Source organism: Patiria miniata, unplaced genomic scaffold, assembly GCF_015706575.1.
Source record: "Patiria miniata isolate m_02_andy unplaced genomic scaffold, ASM1570657v1 HiC_scaffold_7, whole genome shotgun sequence".
Lineage (NCBI taxonomy): Eukaryota > Metazoa > Echinodermata > Asteroidea > Valvatida > Asterinidae > Patiria > Patiria miniata.
In genome coordinates, this window is record NW_024037074.1 from 44,730,008 (window position 1) to 44,755,464 (window position 25,457).

The following is a 25,457-nucleotide window of genomic DNA, read 5'->3' on the forward strand; positions in this document are numbered from 1 at the left end:
TTCGTTTAGGTATGACTATGATGATGTAGAAAGTGGTCATAGCAGCACAGCACGAGTGCGCCTCCGTATCAACCCGTTAGACAGACATTTGTGAAATAGAACCCGCTTTCAAAATTGTTGAGAATAGAATCCGACATGGGGCAGTAGCTTTCCAGAACATGTAGCTGGCTCAATGGATTTCGCTATTGAAGGAAGCCGAGTGTAGTGACCTCGTGCTCCGAGTTGTCTATGTCTATACATCGTAATACAATGGCTTGTATGTATCGACCTTGGTAATGGAACGAAGGGGGAAAACTACAGAGTATTTGTTGTTATATGTTCATGTATTTAATTGTGTATTTTTTCATAAATGCGCTGGATTTTCTTTACAGAGTTAAAATGATATATTTAAACTTCAACATGTGAACCCCTCAAACGTTCTACGTGTTTCTATTTTTAAGGCCCACATTAATGCGTACGTATTTGCAGTTGTGCATGTCAAGAATGGTACGTGTACTCGAGTTACCATTGTATCAAAAAAGAGCCATTGACTACTCAATGGCGGGAGATGACAAAGTACACAAAATATTATACACTTTTCTGAGGCAACTTTAGCCACTGAGACAATTGTGAGGCACTGAGTACTTTCGTTGGTAAAACGTTTTTACTTTAAATACAAAATATAAAGGAGGTTTAAGCTTACTGTACGGTTTCGTTACGTGACGTTTGATGATTTTGTAAAAATATGACAAAATAAATGCGATGTTAGTAGTAGTGGGGCTCACTCTTAACTCTGTTGCCATGATTATTGTATAAAGAGTTAGCTTATCACAATGCAGACAGCCTTTTTAACTCCCCGTTGTTGGTTGAACCGACTGTTATAATCAATTTTTTGTGAACATACGATACGATAAGCGTTACAGAGGCTTTGACCTAATTGAGGCTAATTGCTACATGGAATAATATTTAACTACATTGCGTGTCATTGTTAACACGTTAAATATTTTCCCACTTGAGTTCGTGTTTTGAAGAGATATATTTCCCTAGTTCCATCAGTTTTCTTTGTGAGTGCTCTTTGCATTAATTTCGGTTAAATAATGAAAGAAACTTGATTACTCCTTTTCGTTTGTGGAGCTTTGCAGGTTTTAAGGATATTATCCTAAAAAGGGATTAAAAAAAATTCTCGCCGTTTAATAGCTCCAAAATAGCGCCACATAGGCCTAATAGTTTCACCTTGGAAATATTATGGAGCAAAATTAGTTCTTATTCACATTTCACAACATATTTGAGTAATTTCAAACCTTCTCTCAATAGTGTAAAAATTCAGCCATTGGCGTTATCTACGAAATCGGTTTGTTAATTTGGTGGCTCTTTCAGCGATCCTTTATTGCTCTCATTTAGATAGCATAGAGAACATCTTAAATGTTTTGCGACATTTGAGACATTTACATACAGAAATCAAAATTCTATGTTCGCCATGTTTATGACATTTATGTAATTGCACACTTTAAATCCTAAGAAAAATATTGATAATCCCATCCGCCCAAGGGACAGACTTTAGATTCCCAAAGCATCCATGATTGCCTTCTTATTGCCCTCGTATTACACCATTGGTTCCGACAACTTAAAAACTATCTTCAAAAGACTCGCACAAGAGAGGACCTGTTCGTCTTATACATTATGTCCCTTCACAAGCCGCTCGTTGTCTTCCTCAGTAACCCAATAATCAACGGCAGGAGGCAGAGAGTTGGTCCCAGGCCAATCACGATAAACGCCAAGTCGTAGCTTCCTCTAGCTTCGTATATCCAGCCTATAAATAAACAGAAACCAATTGTCATAACCGAAACTTCTGTTTCAATCGTCGCATACTCATTCATATTTTTCCTTTCAGGTTTGGTTTTCCAATCAAGATTTGGCAGTAGCGTCGGTAATACTTGTCTTTCATTCGATGTTCATCTTTGAATTCAATAATTTTGTAGTTTCTTACAGAAAACAACTACATGTATTTGGAAGAAGATCCAGGTCAATCCCGAGCCCCTATCATGTATATCTCCATCAAATTATACAAATACAAAAAAGTCGGTTACTTCAAGGTAAATCATCCAAGGAGTGATCGACATTTTAGGAATACCTACCAGGTAGGAACCCAGCAAGAATTCCGGGTGCGAAGAGGAAGAGCCGACCCCAGACGAAGGCGCTCACAAGTCGATCCATTTCAAACATGTCTCTAGTCAAGACGTCCTGGAGCGTGTACAGAGCAGCGGTAAACAATCCACAGATGAAGGTGGCGACTGCATAGCTAGGGATGTCATTCACCCAGGGATCTACAACAAACGACAGAGACAGAAATAGGCTGCTGACGATGATCGCTGTTGAGCATTTCATGATGCCACGGTCGATGAGGGGTGCCCAGATGATCGACCCAAGGAAATACCCAACAGCAGCTGCCGAGCAAAGAGCAGCTGCCACCTGGGGCGAGAAGCCCTTGACTTCTAGATGAGGAACGTAATACAGCACCCAAGCATTGAAGGTAAAGGACACTCCGAAACGAATCATGAACACAATCCAAAACTTGAACTCCAATAGTATTCCCAGATCTACAGCTTTGACGAGATGAAGAATAGATTTCTTGCCACGACTTCTGCATCCTTCCTTGTCGATGTCATCCTGGTGGTTATCTAAGCTATCCGTAAGAGGCTTGTACTGTGCTTTGGTGACCCTGACAACGGCAGCACTTGCAATCTGATGCATACTGATTCCAGCAAGAAGCAGCGCCGCTCCTCTCCAACCGTAGGTGTCGAGGAAAAGCTGCGTCATCGGTGCAAAAGCAAGAAGGGCAACTGCTTGCCCGGCATGGCCAATCCCACAGGCTAAAGCGAATCGCTCACGAAAGTGGCGTGTTAGTACGACTTTGTTGAGAACCATGATAATTCCAACGTTTGGTCCTGGAAAAAAAGAAGTATCCGAGTGGTGCATTAAAGCTAGTCTTACTCATTTTTTAACACAAGTGGTATTGTGATACAACCAAATATATTATTTCAACGAACTATATATAGAGAACTGTTTGACAAATTAGTCAGATGGTGTTTACATTATTATAAATATGTTATTATACACAAGTCTTCACCTACTAATACTGCCAATGCCAGAGCAACGTGAATAGTGCTTCTTGCCAGAGGAAACAACAGCAACCCTATGCTTTCTACTGCGCTGGTGACGATCAACAAACGTCGACAGCTAAATCTTTCATCCAACGGCATGGTTAGAAGACCTTAAATCAAACAAAATAAATGAAGCTTTACTGTAGATTGCATTTTTCTTTCTGATGAGTATTATAGCGAAAACTAAATAATACATTTTATGATCAAATGATGAACGTACGCTCCTGTACTACCTCCCAAATGTGACGTTATTGTCAGGACTGATGCAATCATTCCAATGACCCAGGTGTGTGTGGTGAATTGGTACGTCAGCGTCGGCAACAAAACGCCCAGGCTTTTGGTAACGCATCCCCACATCAGATTGGAGGTAAATGAAAACAGGACGAGGAAATAACCATCAGTGTCGAATTCCATGGCTATGTTTTCAGGTTATACACCGCAGTACAAAGTTGCCATTCTTTCAGTTAGGCGAGTGAGGTAGGAAGTTAGGTTTAGGCCAACATCGTTTAGGTATGATGATGATGATGATGTAGAAAGTGGTTATAACAGCACAGCACAGCACAGCACAGCACGAGTGCGCCTCCGTATCAACCCGTTAGACAGACATTTGTGAAATAGAACCCGCTTACAATATTGTTGAGAATATAATCCGTCATGGGGCAGTAGCTTTCCAGAACATGCAGCTGGTAGAATGATTTCGCTATTAAAGAGCCTCGTATTGAGTGTACAAAAAAGTTATTCTCAATTTGCCTTAGAATGCAGGAGAAATTTCAATTTTATTTAATTTCCCCGGGGCAAGACCTGGCACACCTTCTCTCAACTCCCCCCCCTACCTTCATATCCCCACCCCCCGACTTTGTTGAAAACCATGATAATTCCAACGTTTGGTCCTGGAAAAAAAAAGTATCCGAGTGGTGCATTAAAGCTAGACTTACTCATTTTTGAACACAGGTGGTATTGCGTTACAACCAAATATATTATTTCAACGAACTAGTTAACTATTTGACAAATTAGTCAGATGGTGTTTACATTATTATAAATATGTTATTACACACGTCTTTACCTACTAATACTGCCAATGCCAGAGCAACGTGAATAGTGCTTCTTGCCAGAGGAAACAACAGCAACCCTATGCTTTCTACTGCGCTGGTGACGATCAACAAACGTCGACAGCTAAATCTTTCATCCAACGGCATGGTTAGAAGACCTTAAATCAAACAAAATAAATGAAGCTTTACTGTAGATTGCATTTTTTTTCTGATGAGTCTTATAGCGAAAACTAAATAATACATTTTATGATCATATGACGAACGTACGCTCCTGTACTACCTCCTAAATATGACGTTATTGTCAGGACTGATGCAATCATTCAAATGACCCAGGTGTGTGTGGTGAATTGGTACGTCAGCGTCGGCAACAAAACGCCCAGGCTTTTGGTAACGCATCCCCACATCAGATTGCAGGTAAACGAAAACAGGACGAGGAAATAACCATCAGTGTCGAATTCCATGGCTATGTTTTCAGGTTATACACCGCAGTACAAAGTTGCCATTCTTTCAGTTAGGCGAGTGAGGTAGGAAGTTAGGTTTAGGCCAACATCGTTTAGGTATGATGATGATGATGATGTAGAAAGTGGTTATAACAGCACAGCACAGCACAGCACAGCACAGCACAGCACAGCACAGCACGAGTGCGCCTCCGTATCAACCCGTTAGACAGACATTTGTGAAATAGAACCCGCTTACAAAATTGTTGAGAATAGAATCCTTCATGGGCAGTAGCTTTCTAGAACATGCAGCTGGTTTAATGATTTCGCTATTGAAGGAAGCCGTGTGTAGTGACCTCGTGCTCGAGTTGTCGATGTCTATACATTGTAAAACAATGGCTTGTTTGTATCAACCTTGGTAATGGAACGAAGGGAGAAAACTACCGATTATTTGTTGTTATATGTTCATGTATTTAATTGTGTATTTTCTCATAAATGCGCTGGGTTTTCTTTACAGAGTTAAAATGATATATTTAAACTTCAACATATGAACCCCTCAAACGTTCTACGTGTTTCTATTTTGAAGGCCCACATTAATACGTACGTATTTGCAGTTGTGCATTTCAAGAATGGCACGTGTACTCAAGTTACCATTGTATCAAAAAAGAGCCATTGACTACTCAATGGCGGGAGATGACAAAGTACTCAAAATATTATACACTTTTCTGAGGCAACTTTAGCCACTGAGACAATTGTGAGGCACTGAGTACTTTCGTTGGTAAAACGTTTTTACTTTAAATACAAAATATAAGGCCAAACAAAAAAAGTCTCCGGTTTCTGGTATGCGCGCGCGTCGCCGTAGCCATGCGCGTCGGCAAAATGAAAACGTTTTTTTTTCAATGAAAGATGATGTCTCAAAACCGCCACACTCACTCGTTTGACTGGAATCCTGCTGCTGCACAATTTTAACGTGTTTTTAGATTGGGTTATGGTCGAGAATAAGCTTTATGTGGCCTCTCTGGACTCCCATATATTTGCACTAAGATTAGTCGGGCACCATTTGCAGTCATCAGCCGACATTTGAAGCAAACAAATCAGGTAAAAAAAAAAAAAAAGCCGCGTCGCCGCACCACTTTTTGGGCAAGCTCCATACCAGAAACCGGAGACTTTTTTTTGGCCTAAAGGAGGCTTAAGCTTACTGTACGGGTTCATTGGGTGACGTTTGATGATTTTGTAAAAATATGACAAAATAATTGCGGTGTTAGTAGTAGTGGGGCTCATGCACTCTTAACTCTGTTGCCATGATTATTGTATAAAGAGTTAGCTTATCACAATGCAGACAGCCTTTTTAACTCCCCGTTGTTGGTTGAACCGACTGTTATATCAATTTTTTGTGAACATACGATACGATCAGCGTTACAGAGGCTTTGACCTAATTGAGGCTAATTGCTACATGGAATAATCTTTAACTACATTGCGTGGAATTATTAACACGTTGAATTTTTTTCCCACTTGAGTTCGTGTTTTGAATAGATATATTTCCCTAGTTCAATCAGTTTTCTTTTTGAGTGCTCTTTGCATTAATTTCGGTTAAATAATGAAAGAACTTGATTACTCCTTTTCGTTTGTGGAGCTTTGCAGGTTTTAAGGATATTATCCTTAAAAAGGATTTAAAAACATTTCCCACCGTTTAATAGCTCCAAAATAGCGCCGCATAATAGTTTCACCTTGGAAATATTATGGAGCAAAATTAGTTCTTATTCACATTTCACAACATATTAGAGGAATTTCAAACCTTCTCTCAATAGTGTAAAAAATCCAGCCATTGGCGTTATCTACGGAATCGGTTTGTTAATTTGGTGGCTCTTTCAGCGATCCTTTAATTGCGCTAATTTAGATAGCATAGAGAACATCTTAAATGTTTTGCGACATCTGAGACATTTACATACAGAAATCAGAATTCTATGTTCGCCATGTTTATGACATTTATATAATTATAAAAAAAAGGAAGACTGCTGCAAACTGCTAACTGACTGGGTGGACCTGAGATATATAAATCTAAAAATTAATGTGGCCTGACGTTGCGAACTTAGCAAGTTCTTCTTCAGAGGTGTTAGTCCCCTTAGAGTCATTCTGTGTTAGCCTCTGAAGAAGAACTTGCTAAGTTCGCAACGTCAGGCCACATTTATATAATTACACACTTTAAATCCTTAGAAAAATATTGATAATCCCATCCGCCCAAGGAATAGACTTTAGATTCCCAAAGCATCCATAGTTGCCTTCTTATTGTCCTCGTATTACACCATTGGTTCCGACAACATAATTAAAACTCTCTTCAAAAGACTCGCACAAGAGAGGACCCGTTCGTCTTATACATTATGTCCCTTCACAAGCCGTTCATTGTCTTCCTCAGTAACCCAATAATCAACGGCAGGAGGCAGAGAGTTGGTCCCAGGCCAATCACGATGAACGCCAAGTCGTAACTTCCCCTTGCTTCGTATATCCAGCCTATAAATAAACAGAAACCAATTGTCATAACCGAAACTTCTGTTTCAATCGTCGCATACTGATTCATATTTTTCCTTTCAGATTTGGTTTTCCAATCAAGATTTGGCTGTAGCGTCGGTAATACTTGTCTTTCATTCGATGTTCATCTTTGAATTCAATAATTTTGCAGTTTCTTTCAGAAAACAACTACAAGTATTTGGAAGAAGATCCAGGTCAATCCCGAGCCCCTATCATGTATATCTCCATCAAATTATACAAATACAAAAAAGTCGGTTACTTCAAGGTAAATCATCCAAGGAGTGATCGACATTTTAGGAAACCTACCGGGTAGGAACCCAGCAAGAATTCCGGGTGCGAAGAGGAAGAGCCGACCCCAGACGAAGGCGCTCACAAGTCGATCCATTTCAAACATGTCTCTAGTCAAGACGTCCTGGAGTGTGTACAGAGCAGCGGTAAACAATCCACAGATGAAGGTGGCGACTGCATAGCTAGCAATGTCATTCACCCAGGGATCTACAACAAACGACAGAGACAGAAATAGGCTGCTGACGATGATCGCTGTTGAGCATTTCATGATGCCACGGTCGATGAGGGGTGCCCACATGATCGACCCAAGGAAATACCCGACAGCAGCTGCCGAGCAAAGAGCAGCTGCCACTTGGGGCGAGAAGCCCTTGACTTCTAGATGAGGAACGAAATACAGCACCCAAGCACTAAAGGTAAAGGACACTCCGAAACGACTCATGAACACAATCCAAAACTTGAACTCCAATAGTATTCCCAGATCTACAGCTTTGACGAGATGAAGAATAGACTTCTTGCCACGACTTCTGCATCCTTCCTTGTCGATGTCATCCTGGTGGTTACCTAAGCTATCCGTAAGAGGCTCGTACTGTGCTTTGGTGACCCTGACAACGGCAGCACTTGCAATCTGATGCATACTGATTCCAGCAATAAGCAGCGCTGCTCCTCTCCAACCGTAGGTGTCGAGGAAAAGCTGCGTCATCGGTGCAAAAGCAAGAAGGGCAACTGCTAGCCCGGCATGGCCAATCCCACAGGCTAAAGTGTATCGCTCACGAAAGTGGCGTCCTAGTACGACTCTGTTGAGAACCATGATAATTCCAACGTTTGGTCCTGAAAAAAAAGAAGTATCCGAGTGGTGCATTAAAGCTAGTCTTACTCATTTTTGAACAAAAGTGGTAGTGTGTTACAACCCAATATATTATTCCAACGAACTAGTTAACTATTTGACAAATTAGTCAGATGGTGTTTACAAATTATAAATATGTTATTATACACACGTCTTTACCTACTAATACTGCAAATGCCAGAGCAACGTGAATAGTGCTTCTTGCCAGAGGAAACAACAGCAACCCTATGCTTTCTACTGCGCTGGTGACGATCAACAAACGTCGACAGCTAAATCTTTCATCCAACGGCATGGTTAGAAGACCTTAAATCAAACAAAATAAATGAAGCTAACACTAAATTTACATTGCATTTTTTTCCTGATGAGTCTTATAGCGAAAACTAAAGAATAAACTTGATTATCGAACACCTGTACTACCTCCAAAATATGACATTATTTCCATCACCGACGCAATGATTCCAATGACCCAGGTGTGTGTGGTGAATTGGTCCGTCAGCGTCGGCAACAAAACGCCCAGACTTTTGGCAACGCATCCGTACATCAGATTGGAGGTAAATGAAAACAGGACGAGGAAATATCCATCAGTATCGAATTCCATGGCGATGTTTTAAGATTATACACAGCGGTACAAGGTTCCTATTCTTTCAGTTAGGCGACTGCAGTAAGGCAATTAGGGTTTGGCTAACATCTGTTTGGTATGATGTAGAAAGTGAAGTGGTAATCTTGAGCAGCCTACCACAGCACGAGTGTGGCCCGTATCAAGCCGGACATTCCTTTAATTGAACCCGCTTACAAAATATCTTTGAAATAAAATCTGTGACGGGTCTATTAATTTCCTTTACACAATATTATGGAGTTGGCCCTTTGCTTCCGTATTGAATTAAACCTCTTGCATGATGAGTGTACATGACCTTTGACATGACCTTGGTCCCGGACGGCTTGTTTGCATTGAGCTGTGCAATGGCCAATAGAACGAAGGCAGATCCAGGAATTTTCGCATGGGGGTCGTGCCGACATTCATAAAAGGGCATACGCGAATCAAATAAATCAAGCCTTTGTGATATAACAATGATACATTTTACTATACACAATTGACCGTGAGCAGTTTGAGTGTATTGGTCGTAAAAATGTCGCCAGATCTGCAAACATGTCCCTGACGTTTAGAGAAGAAGTTAGAACCCCCATGTAACGGAATGAATGAGTCCTCATTTGCATAGCGGTGCACCATCGGATCTCACCGCAAAATGCCTGCATAATATTTCGCTGCTTGCATAATAATTATGAATAACGGTGGGAGGACGTAATCGTCAAGTCGTTAGATTTGTCGCAACCCGACCGATTACGTACTAGTCTTATACCAGCCGCGCCGATTGAGTTCGACTGAAGTTCGCGGACACAACGACTTGCCATCAAGTCTAGTTCTTTAGTAAAATCAAACGTCATACGCGCGCGCAGCACTGATTACTAGCGCCCATTGGATATACACTCAAGTGGCGTTACTCATGGCCAGTGGGCGTGGTTTACAATTAACTGACGTCACACTAACGAACCGGATTTTCTTAGCATGCGTGACGTCAATTCATTCCGAATTCAGGACTAACTTTTTGTGATTGGTCAATTTCGATGCCGCGTTTTGTAATACAACAACCTGTACAAAAATGATATTCCGTGATCGCGGGCGTGAGGTTTACGTACGCGGGGAACTCAAATTACGGGCGTATAGAAGGCGCCTGCTGATTGGTCATTTTCTCGAGGTTATTCGCAGTGGCCAGCTAGGGTCTATCTCATAGACTAGTCTTGATTGACGGGGGTGTCGCCAAACCGATTGAAGGCAGGGGTGGGGGGGGGGGGGGGTTAAAAACAACAAATTTCCTGCGACACACCATCCGTTGTAGATGTGGAAAGTAGGTTGGATTTCCCCCGGCCCCCGGTTATCAATCATGATCAGAGGCTGCCGCCAAAATAAATCACAAAGTTAGGGCATGGGGGATGGACAACATTTTACTATTGGGGGCGCTGTTCAAAACGACGGTCCTGGACATTGTCAGTCAGTAGGTGGCGCTTTCTTGTGGCATATACGGTTGCAGACCAGTAAATAAACTTCCATAGACCCCAATGGTAAATGCTCACACTTCAGAAATTCGGGGAAAATACTCACAACTCTCCAAGGTGTTCGGGACACACATCAACTTAAAGCTTATTTCATCATCTTTAATTTTCTTTTCAATTTCTGGGGGGTTAACTGATGACTTTTAGGAGAAATTTCCGCCCGAAGATGATCACCCCTGAAAATAGTCCTGAAGCCCGTCGCCATGTGAAAAACGATGCCTACACTCCATTGCAAAATAGAGCGCTTTAAGGGCCCTAATTTCATCGAAATTGAACGGAACTACAAGCTCACAGTTACGTGCACGGCTTCCACCCATATGCTCAAATACTGAAGATTTTGAGGGCATGCAAATCGTGATTTGGCCGGTGCAGGCAATTTCGGACCGATTTACTGGTCTGCAACCATACTTATACCGACTGGATGACGATTTTGCTTACCCCCGTACAAACCGGTTAATTGGGGGGTTTTTCACACCCACCCTGATAGGCTGATGCCCCGTCTCCCGGCCCTTAAATAATATGCATTTGCGTTCATAACATTACTTTCCTTTACAAAATTGGCAGACTTCAGGAGGGGTAAATAAAACGACTCGTTGCTCGACACAATGACTTTGTTCACTACTTAAGTTTGTGGTTTAAAGATAAATTTCTCTAGTTCAGTAACTTTTCTTGTCGAGTGTAATTCTTTACATTAAGTTCAATTAAAGGGAATATACAATATTTGCAAACATCGAAAAATAAAACTACCAAGTTGTTACGAAATACCTTACTAGGATGTTGGTAAATGACAGTCTCAAACATCTTGTAAAGTTATGGCACCTGGTGTGAAGTCATTTTCAAGAAAATGGTATTTTTGCACGACCAGCGTTGGAAAAACCTAACTATTTTTCAACTACTTGCTCCAAATTTACCATTTTTTCAGTCCAAATGTTGTTTGCTATTGGTTATATGTTCATGAACGGGTGCAGGCCAGCTAGACTGGTTCCCTTGCCTTACAATTTTCCATCATCTATAAATTGATCCATTTTATCTTTTGTGGAGTCATGGGAACCAGACTACTTGAAAATGTTTTTTTTTTTGGTTTTTCCAACCTTTTCGAACACAAAACTTCAAAAATGTCAGTGTAACAATATTTGATCTATTATACTAACCTCTCAAATAGTTCATTTCTGAAAATTACAGCAAAAGCTAATGATGTACATTCCGTTTAATGTAATTAATACAACTTGATTATTCCTTTTCGTTTATTCATAATTTGGTAGAGCTTCAGATAGGCTCTCCTCAGTTATAACTGACAAGCATTTAGCAGGATTTCTTGTGAGAATGCCACCAATAAATTCATTCACTGCGTCAAATACCTCTAATGTACATGATGTTGACTGAATTTGCACCAAGAAAGGAAACGAAAGGAAACTATACAAATTTAATTAGTAGAAATTATAATAAAACAAATTATTACAAAAATAAAAATATTTAAACAAACAGTATAGTAATTTTTAAGCATTCTGGGTAAAGTAAATGTCAATATTAACATTCTTACCGCCGTTTAATACCGGTAGCTCCAAAATAGCGACGCATAATTATTAGCTCCACCTTGGGAGTATTATGGAAACGAGTTATATCACTTTTCAAAAGATATTTTAGCGATTTGAGGACTGGAGGCATGATGCAATAATAGCCCTTCAATTACAAAATAACAAAATAGCAAACCTTTGCTCTGGTACTATTATATAGCGTATTACTGTCCAATATTACAAGCATTATACATAGGCACTATCAAGGAAATCTGTCTGCCAATGTTACTGGCTCATGATGCGGCGATCCTAGTGGCGCTCATAAGCGCCCAGAGAACATCTTACAAAGTTTGCAACATCTGAGACATTTCCATACAGAAGTCAGACTTCTATGTTCACCATGTTTCACACAGGATTGCTCCGACCGCAGCATTTGCTCCGTCTCACGGCCTTCAGAAAATCCGAGGGTTCCGGGATGTCGTCCCACTGGCGACTTACGATGCAGCGGAAGACGGTCTTGAAGTCACGGTGCTTGGTCGCATAGATCAAGGGGTTGATGCAACTGTTAAACACTAGGATTGCAGATGCATACTGACTGACAAGGACGAACTTAATGTCAGTAATTGCCGGTACCAGGCTTATGGCGTATGGACCCACGCACAGCACAAAGGCACAGACGACGTAGAACATGTTCTTGGTTATTTGGATCTGATGGCGACTCAGTTGGTCGTTACCGGTCGTCATTGCGGAATTCGACCTGGCTTGGGGTTGGGTGCTGTCAGTCGGGATGTCATCGAGTTGTGTCTCCGTAGAGTTGTGGGTTATGGGCTCATTGGATACCTCGGGTATATGGCTGGAGCTTGCCATGCTCCTCACCTGGCGGTTGATACGCCTCCAGATGAGAACGTAGCAGGCAATGATGACGGTCAGAGGGATCGGAAACATTGCAACTGCTAGCACTACGATGAAGTAACGCTTACCAAGCCCCGAATAACCTAAAGTAAGGACAAATACTATTGGTATCACCCAAACGAACATCAGGCACACGGCGATTTTCTTCGGCGTGTAGACCTTTTGATAGGTGGTAAGTGGTCGTGTGATCAGCAACCAGCGGTTAAGGGCGATGCATATCAATGTGAGGATGCTGCAGCCGAGAGTCGTGTATAAAATGAAACCGGTCACCAAGAGCAGAGTGAGCCCGACCTGTAGGTCACCGATCCCAAAATATAATGTACTTATGACATTGGCGTTTACCGGTATTAACACCAGACAGGTCAGTAGGTCCGCCACGCTGAGATTCACCACGAAGGTGTTGGTGGTCGTGCGGAGCTTTTTGGAGAGAAGCACGGCCAGGATCACCAGAGAGTTGCCTGGGGTCCCTGCTATGAAAGCGATCCCATACAGTACGCTGAGAAGGACTAAATGGACATCATGGAAAGGGAATAGGTCATAGACTGGGGCATCGTATGAGACATTCGACCGAGACATCTGGTGACAAAATAAAGGTATTAAAAACAATATGATGAACTGTAGACATCCTTCTAATCATGCAAAGACTTTTTTATGCCGTTTCAACCCTCCGGAATAGGCATCCCCTCCCCGAAGAGAAAGCCTATCAGATCAAGGTTGGAACCGTTACGATGATCAAGCTAGGATTGTATCGTTCAATAAATATTGCATTTTCAGTTATGTGATATTAATAGAATATATGCATGGTAAAGCACTATTTTTTTCACACAGTATCGGATGAGCTGAACTTGGACAGGTTTTTTTAAACAATGCATTAGAATAATAGGCGTTGGTCTCGGTAGAATGTACGATGTGTTATCAGTTTATTTACTCAAAGTATCCGTGGAATGAAATAGGAATCGACTTGAATCGAATCCAGCTGGAATAGACGAACACAAGAAATGCAATTGTTCCGGGGACGTTCGATATAAGACAGTCATCAGGAATAATCTTTGAGGCCCGCGACTGGCTGCAGAAGTTAGATCACGAGGTCGAGCTTTGATACTGTGACACTCGTGTTAAAAACTTTAGTCAGAATGGACGAGCAACTATACGGTCAAACTTGACCGGTATTTTAGAATCAGCTGGGGCTGAAACGATCGGCTTGCATTTCCTGAAAATTGCAGTTAAGTTCTTAAAATAAAAACAAAGAAACCGAAAAATAATTTGACACAGTTGTTTTTAAAGCTGGTACTTATAAGAAAGAGGACCTACCTTGAAGCCGTTGTATGCGGAGGATGCTAGCTATAGGCTTATGAAGGAAACGAAATCGAATTTAATGTACACAATTTCAGTACTTCGTTTCACACCACCAACTGTCTCACTGATTGGTTGCTCTTCAAATGAAATAAATAGCAACCGTGGGGCTTGAAATTTATCACGAAGTGTTAAACATATTTGCTAGTACATTAGCTTACAGCCACCGCCCCATCCGAGCTCACAGATGACTAATTAAGCCCCGCCCAGTGGTGTTTGACCAATCACAGCCCTGATTTAATGTCCGACAAGCGTGCACAACTGTTGGAAAAGGGAACTGGATTAGATATATTTATTTTGGATTTGCATATTTATTTAGAAAACACATGGCTGTTCTGGACAAAAGGTATTTCAATAAAGTTTTAACAAATATGTGGTCATAGTGTGTGTTTTTTTCCCTCAAACTTCCTCATTACGTGTATTTCACAAACAATACTGAGAAAACCTATGTTTTTGGAGTTTACTTTTTCGTGAAACAACCATGACTTCACTGGTTCTAAAATGGGCCTGTACTTCGTAAAGCACGGTTTGCACTTTAAATGTTGTCTTTGGGAAAGAGGAACTATGTGCTTCATATTTATTTTCTAAACACCTAGGCTTGTGCCGAACGAAGGTTTCAAAATAGAACGGAATCACCGTAAATCGTGTGGTCATGCATTAATTCATTTTTAAGCTTCCTCATTGTTTTCGCACACAGTTTTGTTCAACAACACGTGTTTTTCGAGAATATCAAGGTACAACCATGAAGTTCTTAAAGTTATCCACAAAGCCAAATTTGCACTTTGCAAGTGACGTACAGAGTAGATTTAATGAGGGAACCATATTTCCTATAAGATTTGAGGCTTTGCATGGTGGGGTATCGGTATCGTTTCGGTTTGCGGTAACACCATGTGGTAATAACTACTGCTTAGAAGATATTAGTTCTGAAAACAACTCGTCCTGCTTATTATCAACTTTGCTAAGTAGTCCTGCTGTAAGTTCTAAATGAGACCAAAGACAAGTTCGTTTAGAACTTACAGCAGGACTGTTCTTATCAGAACAAAAAAACTACTTAGCAAAGTTGATAATAAGCAGGACCAGTTCTTTTCAGAACTACTATCTTCTAAGCAGTAAATATTACCACATATTTCCTATGTTCAATTGTAAACACAGACGATGATGTTCTTGCAACATGTTCACAAAATAATCTTGTATTTTGTTGTACTCTCAAACCAGTCCTCATGTTTTCCGGGGCATTCGGGAACAACTAAACAACTAGACAGGTTCTAAATCATATGTACCGATCGAGTCATCATCGGCGACCAGCGCCCCCATGAAATGCGGCCATGATGACTCCGAATATCAACGTCTGCAGCACGGGGTCCCGCCGTTTCTGGGTATGGGGTGGGGCCCGCCTGGTAATGGGTTACTTTTTTTCTATAAAATCGGCACCAATCACGATTTGACTGCCCGCAAATTCTCTGCTACATTTGCCATGAAATGATGAACTTCAGAACATTTGCCATGAACTTGAGGGTCACAGTTAATTAAATAAATAGAGATGGAAGCCGTGAATAGGACTAGCATGTCACTTCTGCGTAATTTGGATGAATTGGGCCCTAAAAATTAATATTGCTCTATTTTGCAATGGAGTGTTGGCATCATTTGTCAAAATGGCGATGGGCTTCAGGACTACTTTTAGGGGTGTTTATCTTTGGATGGAAATGTCTCCCAAATATTGTCAGATTACCCCCCCCCCCCCAACAAAAAACCCACATAAAATGAAAAATGATGAAATAAGCTTTTTATTTGATGTATGTCTCAAAAACACCTTCTGGTCTGGTTCTGGTTGTTACTGTTGTTACTGTGCAAACACCTCTTAAGTGGTTATCTCGCACAGTTGGATATAATGAGTGTTTTTCCTGATTTTTGAAATTGTTTTTTTTTTTATTATCACTGGGGTCTGTGACACTTTATTTACTGGTCTGCAATCTTTAATAACCTTATCTGGTTAGACTAATTCCCAGTCCCTCCCTCATCCCTCTCCCATTCAGAATCGATGATGGAGAGGCTGGAAACTAGTCTATCCGCACAAGTCTGGTTCCCATACTGTCCGATATCGGTCTGAATTTGTATATCGAAGCGGTAACCAGTCTAACAATTGAACGGTAGTCAGCTTCGTGCACAAAAAAGGGACCGATTCCGGTCACATTTGTTGGACCGTATACTGGGTTTTCATTTTATCGATACAAGGATATTGTAGAACTATAGCGTACCGGCTTAGCTTAGATAAGACCAAGAACATGAAGAAGTAAGTAACAAACGCCAAAATACTGAGAATGACCTCCACAATCTCAAGAAAATCTTGTGGGCTACTTCTGTTTTTCTCTCGAACGTTTAGCGACGTATATAATATTTCCGTGTCCTACCAATTTCCAGTACTAGCCTACCACTGTACCGTCATGACAAATAGCCCTATATATGTGGCAAATACTGGACTACCTCCGCCATTCGTAAATAAAGGTCAGACTTGCAATTGTCAAGTATTTATTGGCATGGGCAGGCGCGGATCCAGAGGGGGTTTTTTGGGGATCAACCCCCCCCCCAGCTCTTTAAAAAAAAAAAAAATCATACAAATTCCTAAAAAATAAGTCGAACCCCCCCCCCCCCCCCCGCCGTGAGACACCCAAAAAAATTATACTGATGTTCTTATTCCTCCATGGTATAATGTCTGCCTATTCAAAATACAGTACACCATTCTGTAATCTAGTAGTTTTAATCGTTGAATTTGAACAGCACCCCCTATTGTAAAATGGTACAAGGCCCCCCCCCCCCCCCCCCCCCAGTTTTTTTATTTTTACAGAGGCCAAGTGTCCGGAAAAAAACCCTGTGTACAATTCAGATTTTGTTGCTGATGAAAAAAAAAAACCTGCAAAAATTCCTGGATCCGCTCCTGATGGGGGGTGCAAACGAAATGGAGAAAAAAAGGAAAGTAAAAGAATAGAAATTATCCACATTTACTCCATCATGTCCATAGGCTTACATGTTTACTGTGCAGTGTTTCTTCACTTTCTTTTTTTTTTTTTTTACTTTCAGGAAGAACAACCTGATGTTTTCGTCGATGGTTTTTTAACGCATGCATGTATTTGGACTAACAAATAACACACTTGGACTAACAGATACATGCATCACAACCCTCAACATGAATGCCACGTGCATCCAAACCCTTTTCTGAAAAGTCTAGATTCAATAAGAAAAAAAGAAAACTGACAAAAAGTCAGCAGGACTATTTCGCAAGTCACATGAGTATCAGTGGCGTTCTCTGGAACCAGATTTTTCGGCCTGTGGCTAAAGTTGGCTTGGCTGTCACGTGTGATGTGCTGGCGATCATGGGCTGCAACTGCACTAGGGAAAGGATCGAGTTCGAAGGACGACGATTCTACGTTTTGAGACGACTCGGAGAAGGGTAAGAAATCATCCACGGGCATTGATGTGGGGGGGGGGGGGGGGGGGGGGGGGGAAAGAGAAAGATTTCCATATACGAAGTTCACTCAACACCCTGTGTACAAACCCTATGAGATTGGAATGAAAAATTGTTTTCTAAGAAAATGCTTGTTTTTTCTCACTGCTCAAATTGACTTTGATGACATGAAATTGCTATCTGGGGGCTTGTTAGTCAATACAGAGGAAAACAAGTGAACTTCGTATATGGAAATCTTTACGGGGAGAGAAGGGGGGGGGGGAGTGGAGGGGGGGGGGGGGGGATGGTGTCCCCATTACCGTTTGTTGGTAAAATCACCCATGTGCAAAATTGTGTGTCTGTTGCCAATATGCCACAATGAAGTCTGTCAAACTACTTTAGTAGTGTCCAACATTGTATTTTGAACAGTGCCTCCAGTAATGAGATGATGTATAAACAACAGCCTCCCCCCCCCCTTTTTTTGACCCACACCCCCATTCAAACCCACAAGATGGTCTTGGGCGACTGGCAACATTTTTGGAAATCAATTTGATCACTCAGACACTATTACTTTAAAATTCTTCCATTAAACTTCTGGAGATTTTTTGAGCAGCTGGATCTTGCTAAATTAGGCGGGCTTCTCATTTTGAATGCCTGGGGTGTCAGGTTGATGCAGTGGTTACTTTTCTTGCCTTCTAGTAGGCAGGTCATTCGATGCACACAATTTTTCAGCCGAATCAGCGAGATCACCGTTGTTCTATTTTGACGATTCGTGCGGTTTTTAGTGACCTATGAACCCAATAATGCTATTTTTAGATCAAGAAAACACATACATGTAAAAACATGCTGTAACTTAGATTTTTCAAATATGGCGGAGAACAATGAAGAGTTAAAGTAGCTTTTTGGGCTTTTTCTCCCAAAAATAGCTGAAAAAAGGGCGAAAAACGACATCATCTTTTTGGCGTAGAAAGAGAACTGAAGGCTCAATTTTAAAATTCTTTCAGTTCCCTGTTTCTTTCAGCAAGCTGCATAATATGAGTGTAATTTCAACGGCATAGCTAATACTTGAACAAGTGTGACATGTCTACTTCTAGCCTTATGGCCCGGGTTCGATTCCTGCCCTGCTTCGATTCTTGCCCTGGTCCACATGTGGATGAGGTTTGCAGTCTCTACCTGATTCTGCAGGTTTTTCCCCCCGAATGTTCTGTTATCGTAACTTCTTCTCATTGCCTTCTCTCTTAGGTTTCTTCAGGCTTGTGAGCTACAGTACCTAGGGTACTTTGAAGCAATCCTTGGTTTCATTGCCAGAAATACATAACAATAATAGCAATAATGACAATTCAACATTGCATCAACTTTCAATCTTCAGCGGCTTCAGCGTCGTGGACCTCCTGGAGGACAACGACACCGGCAAGAAGTTTGCCCTGAAGCGAATCCAATGCCACTCCCGAGCGGAGGAGCAACTGGCTAAGGAGGAGGCGGAGTACCATCGCAAGGTGCACCACCCAAACCTCATACCACTGGAGGAGTGGAAGGTTACCAGTGGCCGGACGGGGGTCACCGAAGTGTTGCTCGTCCTTCCGTATTTCAGAGTGAGCAAAACATTTTCCCAGCTTTGATTTTGGTGTGCATTTGCTGGTGAATATCACGTCATAAAGTTGAACAACGAGATTGACCACAGCAGGATTCGAACCTGTGATCCTGGAACCGGTGAACGGTGCTCTACAAAAGGAGCTATATCCAGCCCTAATAGGCCCATATGTTTGTGGTTCTCAAATTTGTCAATGTGTTTATTCACAATAGGCACAAGTTAGAAGCTGTACAGTTTATGTGACATATATAATGCCAGCTAATGAACTGTTATTGTTCCTGACCTTTTCAGTGCCATTCTTCATTTTGTGACATGAATGTACATTATTTTAATTATTTATTTTGTTTTAGAGAGGCACATTACAAGAAGAGTTAGACAGACTAGCTTCCAAAGGCGAGAATATACCAGAGGCCAGACTACTCAGACTCTTCAGGCAATATGTGAGGGAGTCAGGGCACTACACCAGGCATCACCGGTGCCCCTCGCACATAGGTAAACCACACACGTTACAAGCAGGAAACCAGGGGTTCATTCACATACCTAGGCCCAGTTTCATGCAGCTGTGACGCAGCAAGTTAGAGCCAGTTACAAGCAGTACACATGACAGTACATTTTAGCTGGTATCCTGCTTGTGCTGAGTCCCTCCCACTTGAGTTCTTGTTAGTGGTAGCAGAGCGCCAACTTACTATTCGTGAGTCCGTATGCCAAGAGACACAATTGGTATATTGGATATAGACACAATACTTTAAGCCTTGTTTCACTTGGATCCCTGATCCTGATTGGTCAATGCCGCTTTTGCCGCGCTCCACTTATCGCGGTATTCTAAGGCCGCCCTCAGGTTGACCTTGTGACGACACAGAACAGCCGGCGGCTAACCTTTCAGGATCAAGCTGCGCCAGAGCTACGACCATTGTGAACATATCAGTTGCCAATTTCTTTTGTGACTGAGTGTATTACTGTGATGATATTAAGTTGATCAGAATCATTGGCGCTCAAACAAAATCAACAGTCGCAAGAGTAGCAAAATGTCAACTTCTGTGCCGCGAAGGTAATGTGTTCCCGGCAGGTGGGAATCCATCGCGCGTGCCATCCTGCTGCACACACGCGTAATAGGATGACCACTGAAAAGTTTATGTACAGCCTGCGTGTTCCATCTTTACTGTGTGTCAAGTTTTGTTTAAATTTCCCCCTTGTGCGTCTGCACCCCATAAATGATACCACTCGGCCTTCGGCCTCATAGCATGTGGGCCACAGATGCCCTACATTATCCTGCGTTCCCCTGGCTCTCTTGGGATAACTGGTATCGTCTACGCCTTTGCCCATACAGGGATATGAAGCCTGGTAACGTGGTGCTGTCTGACAACGGAACACCAGTCATCATGGACTTTGGTTCCATGGCACCAGCCAAGCTAGAGGTCAAAGGTCGATCAGAGGCCCTGTCTGTACAAGTAAGTGAGAAAATAAAATTAAAAAACCAATAATAAGGATTATAAATCTTTAAAGTTCTAAGAAGGCATCAAACCCTGTGTAAAGTTAACAGTAGTTGGACTCGACCTTTTCAATCCTGCAAAATACTGCAAAAATTCTAGGCAGATTTTGAGGAATGTGTGAAGTTTAGTGGTAATTCTTTTGAGAAAAAGTCAGTGACAATAACTTATGTTAAATGTTATATTTTCCTTTTTTCAGGATCTTGCTGCTGAGAAGTGCAGCATGTTGTTCCGAGCTCCAGAACTCTTCCATGTTGAAAGCCACACCATCATTGATGAAAGGTGGACGTTTGGGTGAGTTGAAATCCTGTCAATCACAAGCCAATAAAAAGTCAAGTCACAAGTCATGTTGTCATGTTACAAGACAAATCACAAGCCATGTCACAAGTCAATTCATTCATTATGTGACAAGTCATGTGACAAGTCAAGCCACTGGGGAGTAACCTTCAATGGACTAGCATTGCGTCCAGGGGGAATAGAAATATTCTCAGTCGTTTCATGCTACTGAAACCGGAGATAAAGGCTGGCCTGATGGGGCACATTGGCGAGTAACAGACTTTTCTTACCTGATTCAGTGGCATATGGGGTTTTCCTCCCACCTCTAAAACTGTAGTTTTCTTCTCATTGTCTTCTCTCTATGGGTTTCTTCTGGCGTGCGAGCTACAGTGCCTGGGCGCTTTTGAGGAATCTTTGGGTTTCATTTACCAGAAATAGATAATAATAATAATAATTTACTTGTGATGGACTTGACTACAACACCGGTCGGGCGCAAACGTAGAGGAACTCCTGGAGTGTTTTGTATTGTAAATGGGTGTTTATTCTTTTGTCTTGCAGTCATTAGGATGTACACTGTACGCCATGGCGTTCCTACAGTCACCCTTTGAACCAGTGTATCAACGTGGTGACAGCCTTCACCTTGCTGTCCTCGGACGCAATTTCAAATTCCCTGCCAACTCAAGGTAGGAGCCTAGAGAAAAAATTGAAGCGTAAATAACGATTGTCCTGGTTGCAGAGGCGGGGTTCTCAGCCACTCTGGATATTTGGGAAAACTGTGAAAATGAGTTTCCACATTTTGAAGCAAAAGGGAAAGGTTTTTGCCAGTTGGGTGTATGTGCGTCTTGTGCTACGTGTCCAAGTTGTGTCCGTTGACTGACTGGCTATGGTGGCTTTTTAGTGCTTATGTCAGTGTTGATATCACACACCTCTCCAGACAATAACAACTGGCTGTGCTGCACCACCTCTTGACTTCCCAGCACCTCGTTAAAGTGAAAATATTTCTCATGGAGTTTGGGAAATTTGTCGAGAAATATCAGGGTAAAATCAGGGAATGTTGTTTTCGTAAAGTGCCGGGAATCATTCAGAGGGCCAGCCTCCTGTCCTCTAATACCTACCTAACTGACTGACTGACTTAGACTTGCTTAAGTCTTACATTGACCCAAAAGTGTGACTCAGATGACTAGTTGGGTGAACGGTGGATATTCCATTCGCATAAATTTGGTGAACCACAGACTTGATCATATTCTTAAAAGCTCCATTTGTATACACTATGTGAACTGAAGCAGGTGTACGACATGACGATTGGGGCTGCAATTTGACTCAACCCCCCCCCCCCCCCCCCCCCCCCCCCCCCCCCCCCGAAGATCTGAAGTAGATATCCTAGAAGTTTTGAAGAAAATTGTTGACCGAGCGCATGAGGCGTAAGCTCACTTCAGTTCTGTTATGTTTCTGCAGGTACTCCACAGCTCTGCATGAACTCATTTCATCCGTTCTTGTTGTGGAGGTCATAGAAAGACCTTCAGTTACGTGGATTATAGAGCAGCTGGACATTATGCTACAACAGATGGAGCACAGGGTGTAAAAAGTCATGGTAGAAACGTAGCCCGTTGCAATAAACCGGTTGTTACCAAGCCTGCTTAAAAAAATATTCGCAAACAAACATTCCATGTTTACGGGCTGTGTTGCAACGCACCGTAATATCGTGGAGGCTGCGAAATTTTCAGCAGAAAGATTCAAATCAAATGCTAACTGTCATAAAATGTCAATGACCTGACTTTTAAAAATGAGACTGAAATCACCAGAGCTAGTTTTTGAGTTTGGACATATACAATTTTTGGACATATAAAAGCGACAGGAACTTTCAACGGTTTCGCCCACAAATGCAAAATTCAGGAAAATTTCAAACTTATGTGTTGCATCAAAATCAAGAGCTGAGTATGATCTTTATGGTGCATTATGAGAAAATAGGAAATGAAGATTTCTTGTTTTAAAGACTCAATTTGTAGCATCTGGTCACAAACAACCGATTGTTATTTTTACTTTTACTTGCTATTATTTTCCATATCTGTACATGTACTTGTAAATACTTGACTTGTGAAGCTACTGTTTGCAAGGATGTGATTGTGGGGGCGGGGCTTGTTGGGTTTGTAGGGGGGCAGGAAGTGATGGTGGTGGGTGATGTGTTTAAAAACTTGTGGATGCATTTATGACCCCATCTACGTATTCTCAATGAGACAATGCAGCGTTCTGCGCAATCTTATAATTTTCAATACAGTGGCACATTCAATTCACTTCAATGCTTTATTCTCATAATGTAAAATATAAAACTTGATTCTGCATAAAAGAAATCACATAAATATATCTAAGATTTACTTATCACCGTTACAACTATAAAATACAGCAGTGAAAAGGAAGCGGGTGAATGAAGTCGCCACGGCAAGGCCTTGTAAATAAAAAGAATAACTGCAAAGCCAATTTCAATAATGGTACTGCCATTTTATCTGAATGTTCACAGACCCTCAGCATCTGAGTGTCTGGTTTGTACATGTAACTGTGCATAAACCACTGATTAAGTGCCCATTGGCTAAACACTCCACCTTGCACTACCTCTGGTTCCTATGCTGCTTCAGGCGGGGCCTAGTGGGTTCAGTGGGCGGGGCCAAGTGCACAATGTAATTACATGCGCAATTGGCATAGCCTAGTGGGTGCAGTGGGCGAGGCCAAGTGCACAATGTAATAGCATGTGCAGCGGGCAGGACCTAGGTGGTGCAGTAGGCGGGGCCGAGTGTACTATGTAATAGCATGTGCAGTGGGCGGGGCCTAGCTGGTGCAGTAGGCTGGGCCGAGTGTACTATGTAATAGCATGTGCAGTGGGCGGAGCCTAGCAGGTGCAGTGGGCGGGGCAAAGTGCACAATGTAATTACATGTGCAATGGGCGGGGCCTAGTAGGTACAGTGGGTGGGGCCAAGTGCACAATGTGATTATATGCGCAGTGGGCGGGGCCTACAGGAATCAGTCTTCTGGTTCTTGTTCATGGTTCCTTTCAGTAAACACAATAGAACAAGAGACCCACAAGAAAGTCTTTAAAAATTTTCCCCATTTTAGAAAAATGCTCTGGAGTTTGAGATTTCAATTGGAACAAAAGTGAAAAAAATAAGGAAAACAAAGGTCTTCCCCACAAGAACCAGGAGGTACGACCTTGTGTGTTAACACCGCAATGACAATGTAATAACGAAGACAGAGCAAACACCGTTTTATTTTTATACATTATTTATTCTACTTTTGTTCTATACTTTCAAGCAATGTAGTTGGAATATTCGTTAGATGTATGATTAAATTCAAGTTTATTATATTGTATGTTTTTTCTTTTAATTGATGAATAATGCATTGTACATTTTATTTCTGCTTTGAATTCAAGGCTTTAGTGAAACATTGTCAAGAATGTATTGGCAAATAAAAATGAGATGAAAGGGCAAAAAAACGCTTTTCTTGGGTTGTTTGTGAAAAAAAATTGTGTATTAATAACATTATTTCCTACCCCTAAAATGGATGATTTTTGCCTAAATCTGCCAAAATTTGGGTGTTTGAGTATTGATTCATGCTCCACTCGTCTCCAGAGGTATTTCTGCGTTGTTTGGAGAAAAGTCAATTTTTGGCCAAATTTGGTGAAAAATGTAAGGCTAACCCCTTGTATTTTTTTCAATTTTGGCCAAAAAATGAAATTCCTTGAAACTTGCTGGAAAGATGCCTAAGGTAACCCTGAACACATCCCAATCTGATTTGGAAACAGATGTGCCTTTGAAAAGAAAATTTGGCCGAAATTTGGGGCAAAAACAGTCAAAATTTGGCTTTTTATTTACATGTATTTCCTAACGCAAAAACGGGTGATTTTTGCCTAAATCTGCCAAAATGTGGGTGTTTGAATATTGATTCATGCTCGTCTCCAAAGGTATTTCTGCGTTGTTTGGAGAAAAGTCAATTTTTGGCCAAATTTGGTTAAAAATGTAAAGCTAACCCCCTTGTATTTTTTTTCAATTTTGGCCAAAAAAATGAAATTCCTTGAAACTTGCTGGAAAGATGCCTAAGGTAACCCTGAACACATCCCAATCCGATTTGGGAACAGATGTGCCTTTGAAAAGAAAATTTGGCCGATTTGGGGTAAAAACAGTCAAAATTTGGCTTTTTATTTACATGTATTTCTTAACACAAAAAAGGATGATATTTGCCTAAATCTGCCAAAGTGTGGGTGTTTGAATATTGATTCATGGTCCCCTCGTCTCCAGAGGTATTTCTGCGTTGTTTGGAGAAAAGTCAATTTTTGGCCAAATTTGGTGAAAAATGTAAGGCTAACCCCTTGTATTTTTTTCAATTTTGGCCAAAAAATGAAATTCCTTGAAATTTGCTGGAAAGATGCCTAAGGTAACCCTGAACACATTCCAATGCGATTTGGGAACAGATGTGCCTTTGAAAAGAAAATTTGGCCGAAATTTGG

At 41.5% G+C, this 25,457-nt stretch overlaps 4 protein-coding genes across 4 annotated transcripts; 1 reads left to right on the forward strand and 3 right to left on the reverse strand.

Moving 5' to 3' along the window:
• Positions 1–1,556: 1,556 nt before the first annotated feature.
• On the reverse strand, positions 1,557–3,554 carry LOC119744282 (monocarboxylate transporter 13-like). Its single transcript, XM_038220151.1, has 4 exons — positions 3,374–3,554; positions 3,107–3,250; positions 2,115–2,924; positions 1,557–1,789 (listed from the first exon to the last, which is right to left on the reverse strand). The coding sequence occupies exons 1-4, from the start codon at positions 3,552–3,554 to the stop codon at positions 1,668–1,670; spliced, it is 1,257 nt and encodes a 418-aa protein (XP_038076079.1). The 3' UTR covers positions 1,557–1,667.
• Positions 3,555–7,012: 3,458 nt separating this feature from the next.
• Positions 7,013–8,258, reverse strand: LOC119745213 (monocarboxylate transporter 12-like). The gene is made up of 2 exons (XM_038221436.1): positions 7,459–8,258; positions 7,013–7,134 (listed from the first exon to the last, which is right to left on the reverse strand). Exons 1-2 carry the CDS (start codon positions 8,246–8,248, stop codon positions 7,013–7,015), a joined length of 912 nt encoding a protein of 303 aa, XP_038077364.1. The 5' UTR covers positions 8,249–8,258.
• Positions 8,259–12,312: 4,054 nt separating this feature from the next.
• LOC119745214 (octopamine receptor beta-1R-like) lies at positions 12,313–13,395 on the reverse strand. Its single transcript, XM_038221437.1, has one exon. It carries the CDS (start codon positions 13,393–13,395, stop codon positions 12,313–12,315), a length of 1,083 nt encoding a protein of 360 aa, XP_038077365.1.
• Positions 13,396–16,300: 2,905 nt separating this feature from the next.
• On the forward strand, positions 16,301–24,446 carry LOC119745941 (serine/threonine-protein kinase 16-like). Its single transcript, XM_038222649.1, is given in 10 exon segments — positions 16,301–16,462; positions 17,248–17,617; positions 18,981–19,203; positions 19,553–19,631; positions 19,634–19,694; positions 20,530–20,650; positions 20,889–20,964; positions 20,967–20,983; positions 21,524–21,648; positions 22,421–24,446. Coding segments are annotated over 9 exon segments (1,089 nt in total). The 5' UTR covers positions 16,301–16,462; positions 17,248–17,357; the 3' UTR covers positions 22,548–24,446.
• Positions 24,447–25,457: the final 1,011 nt, after the last annotated feature.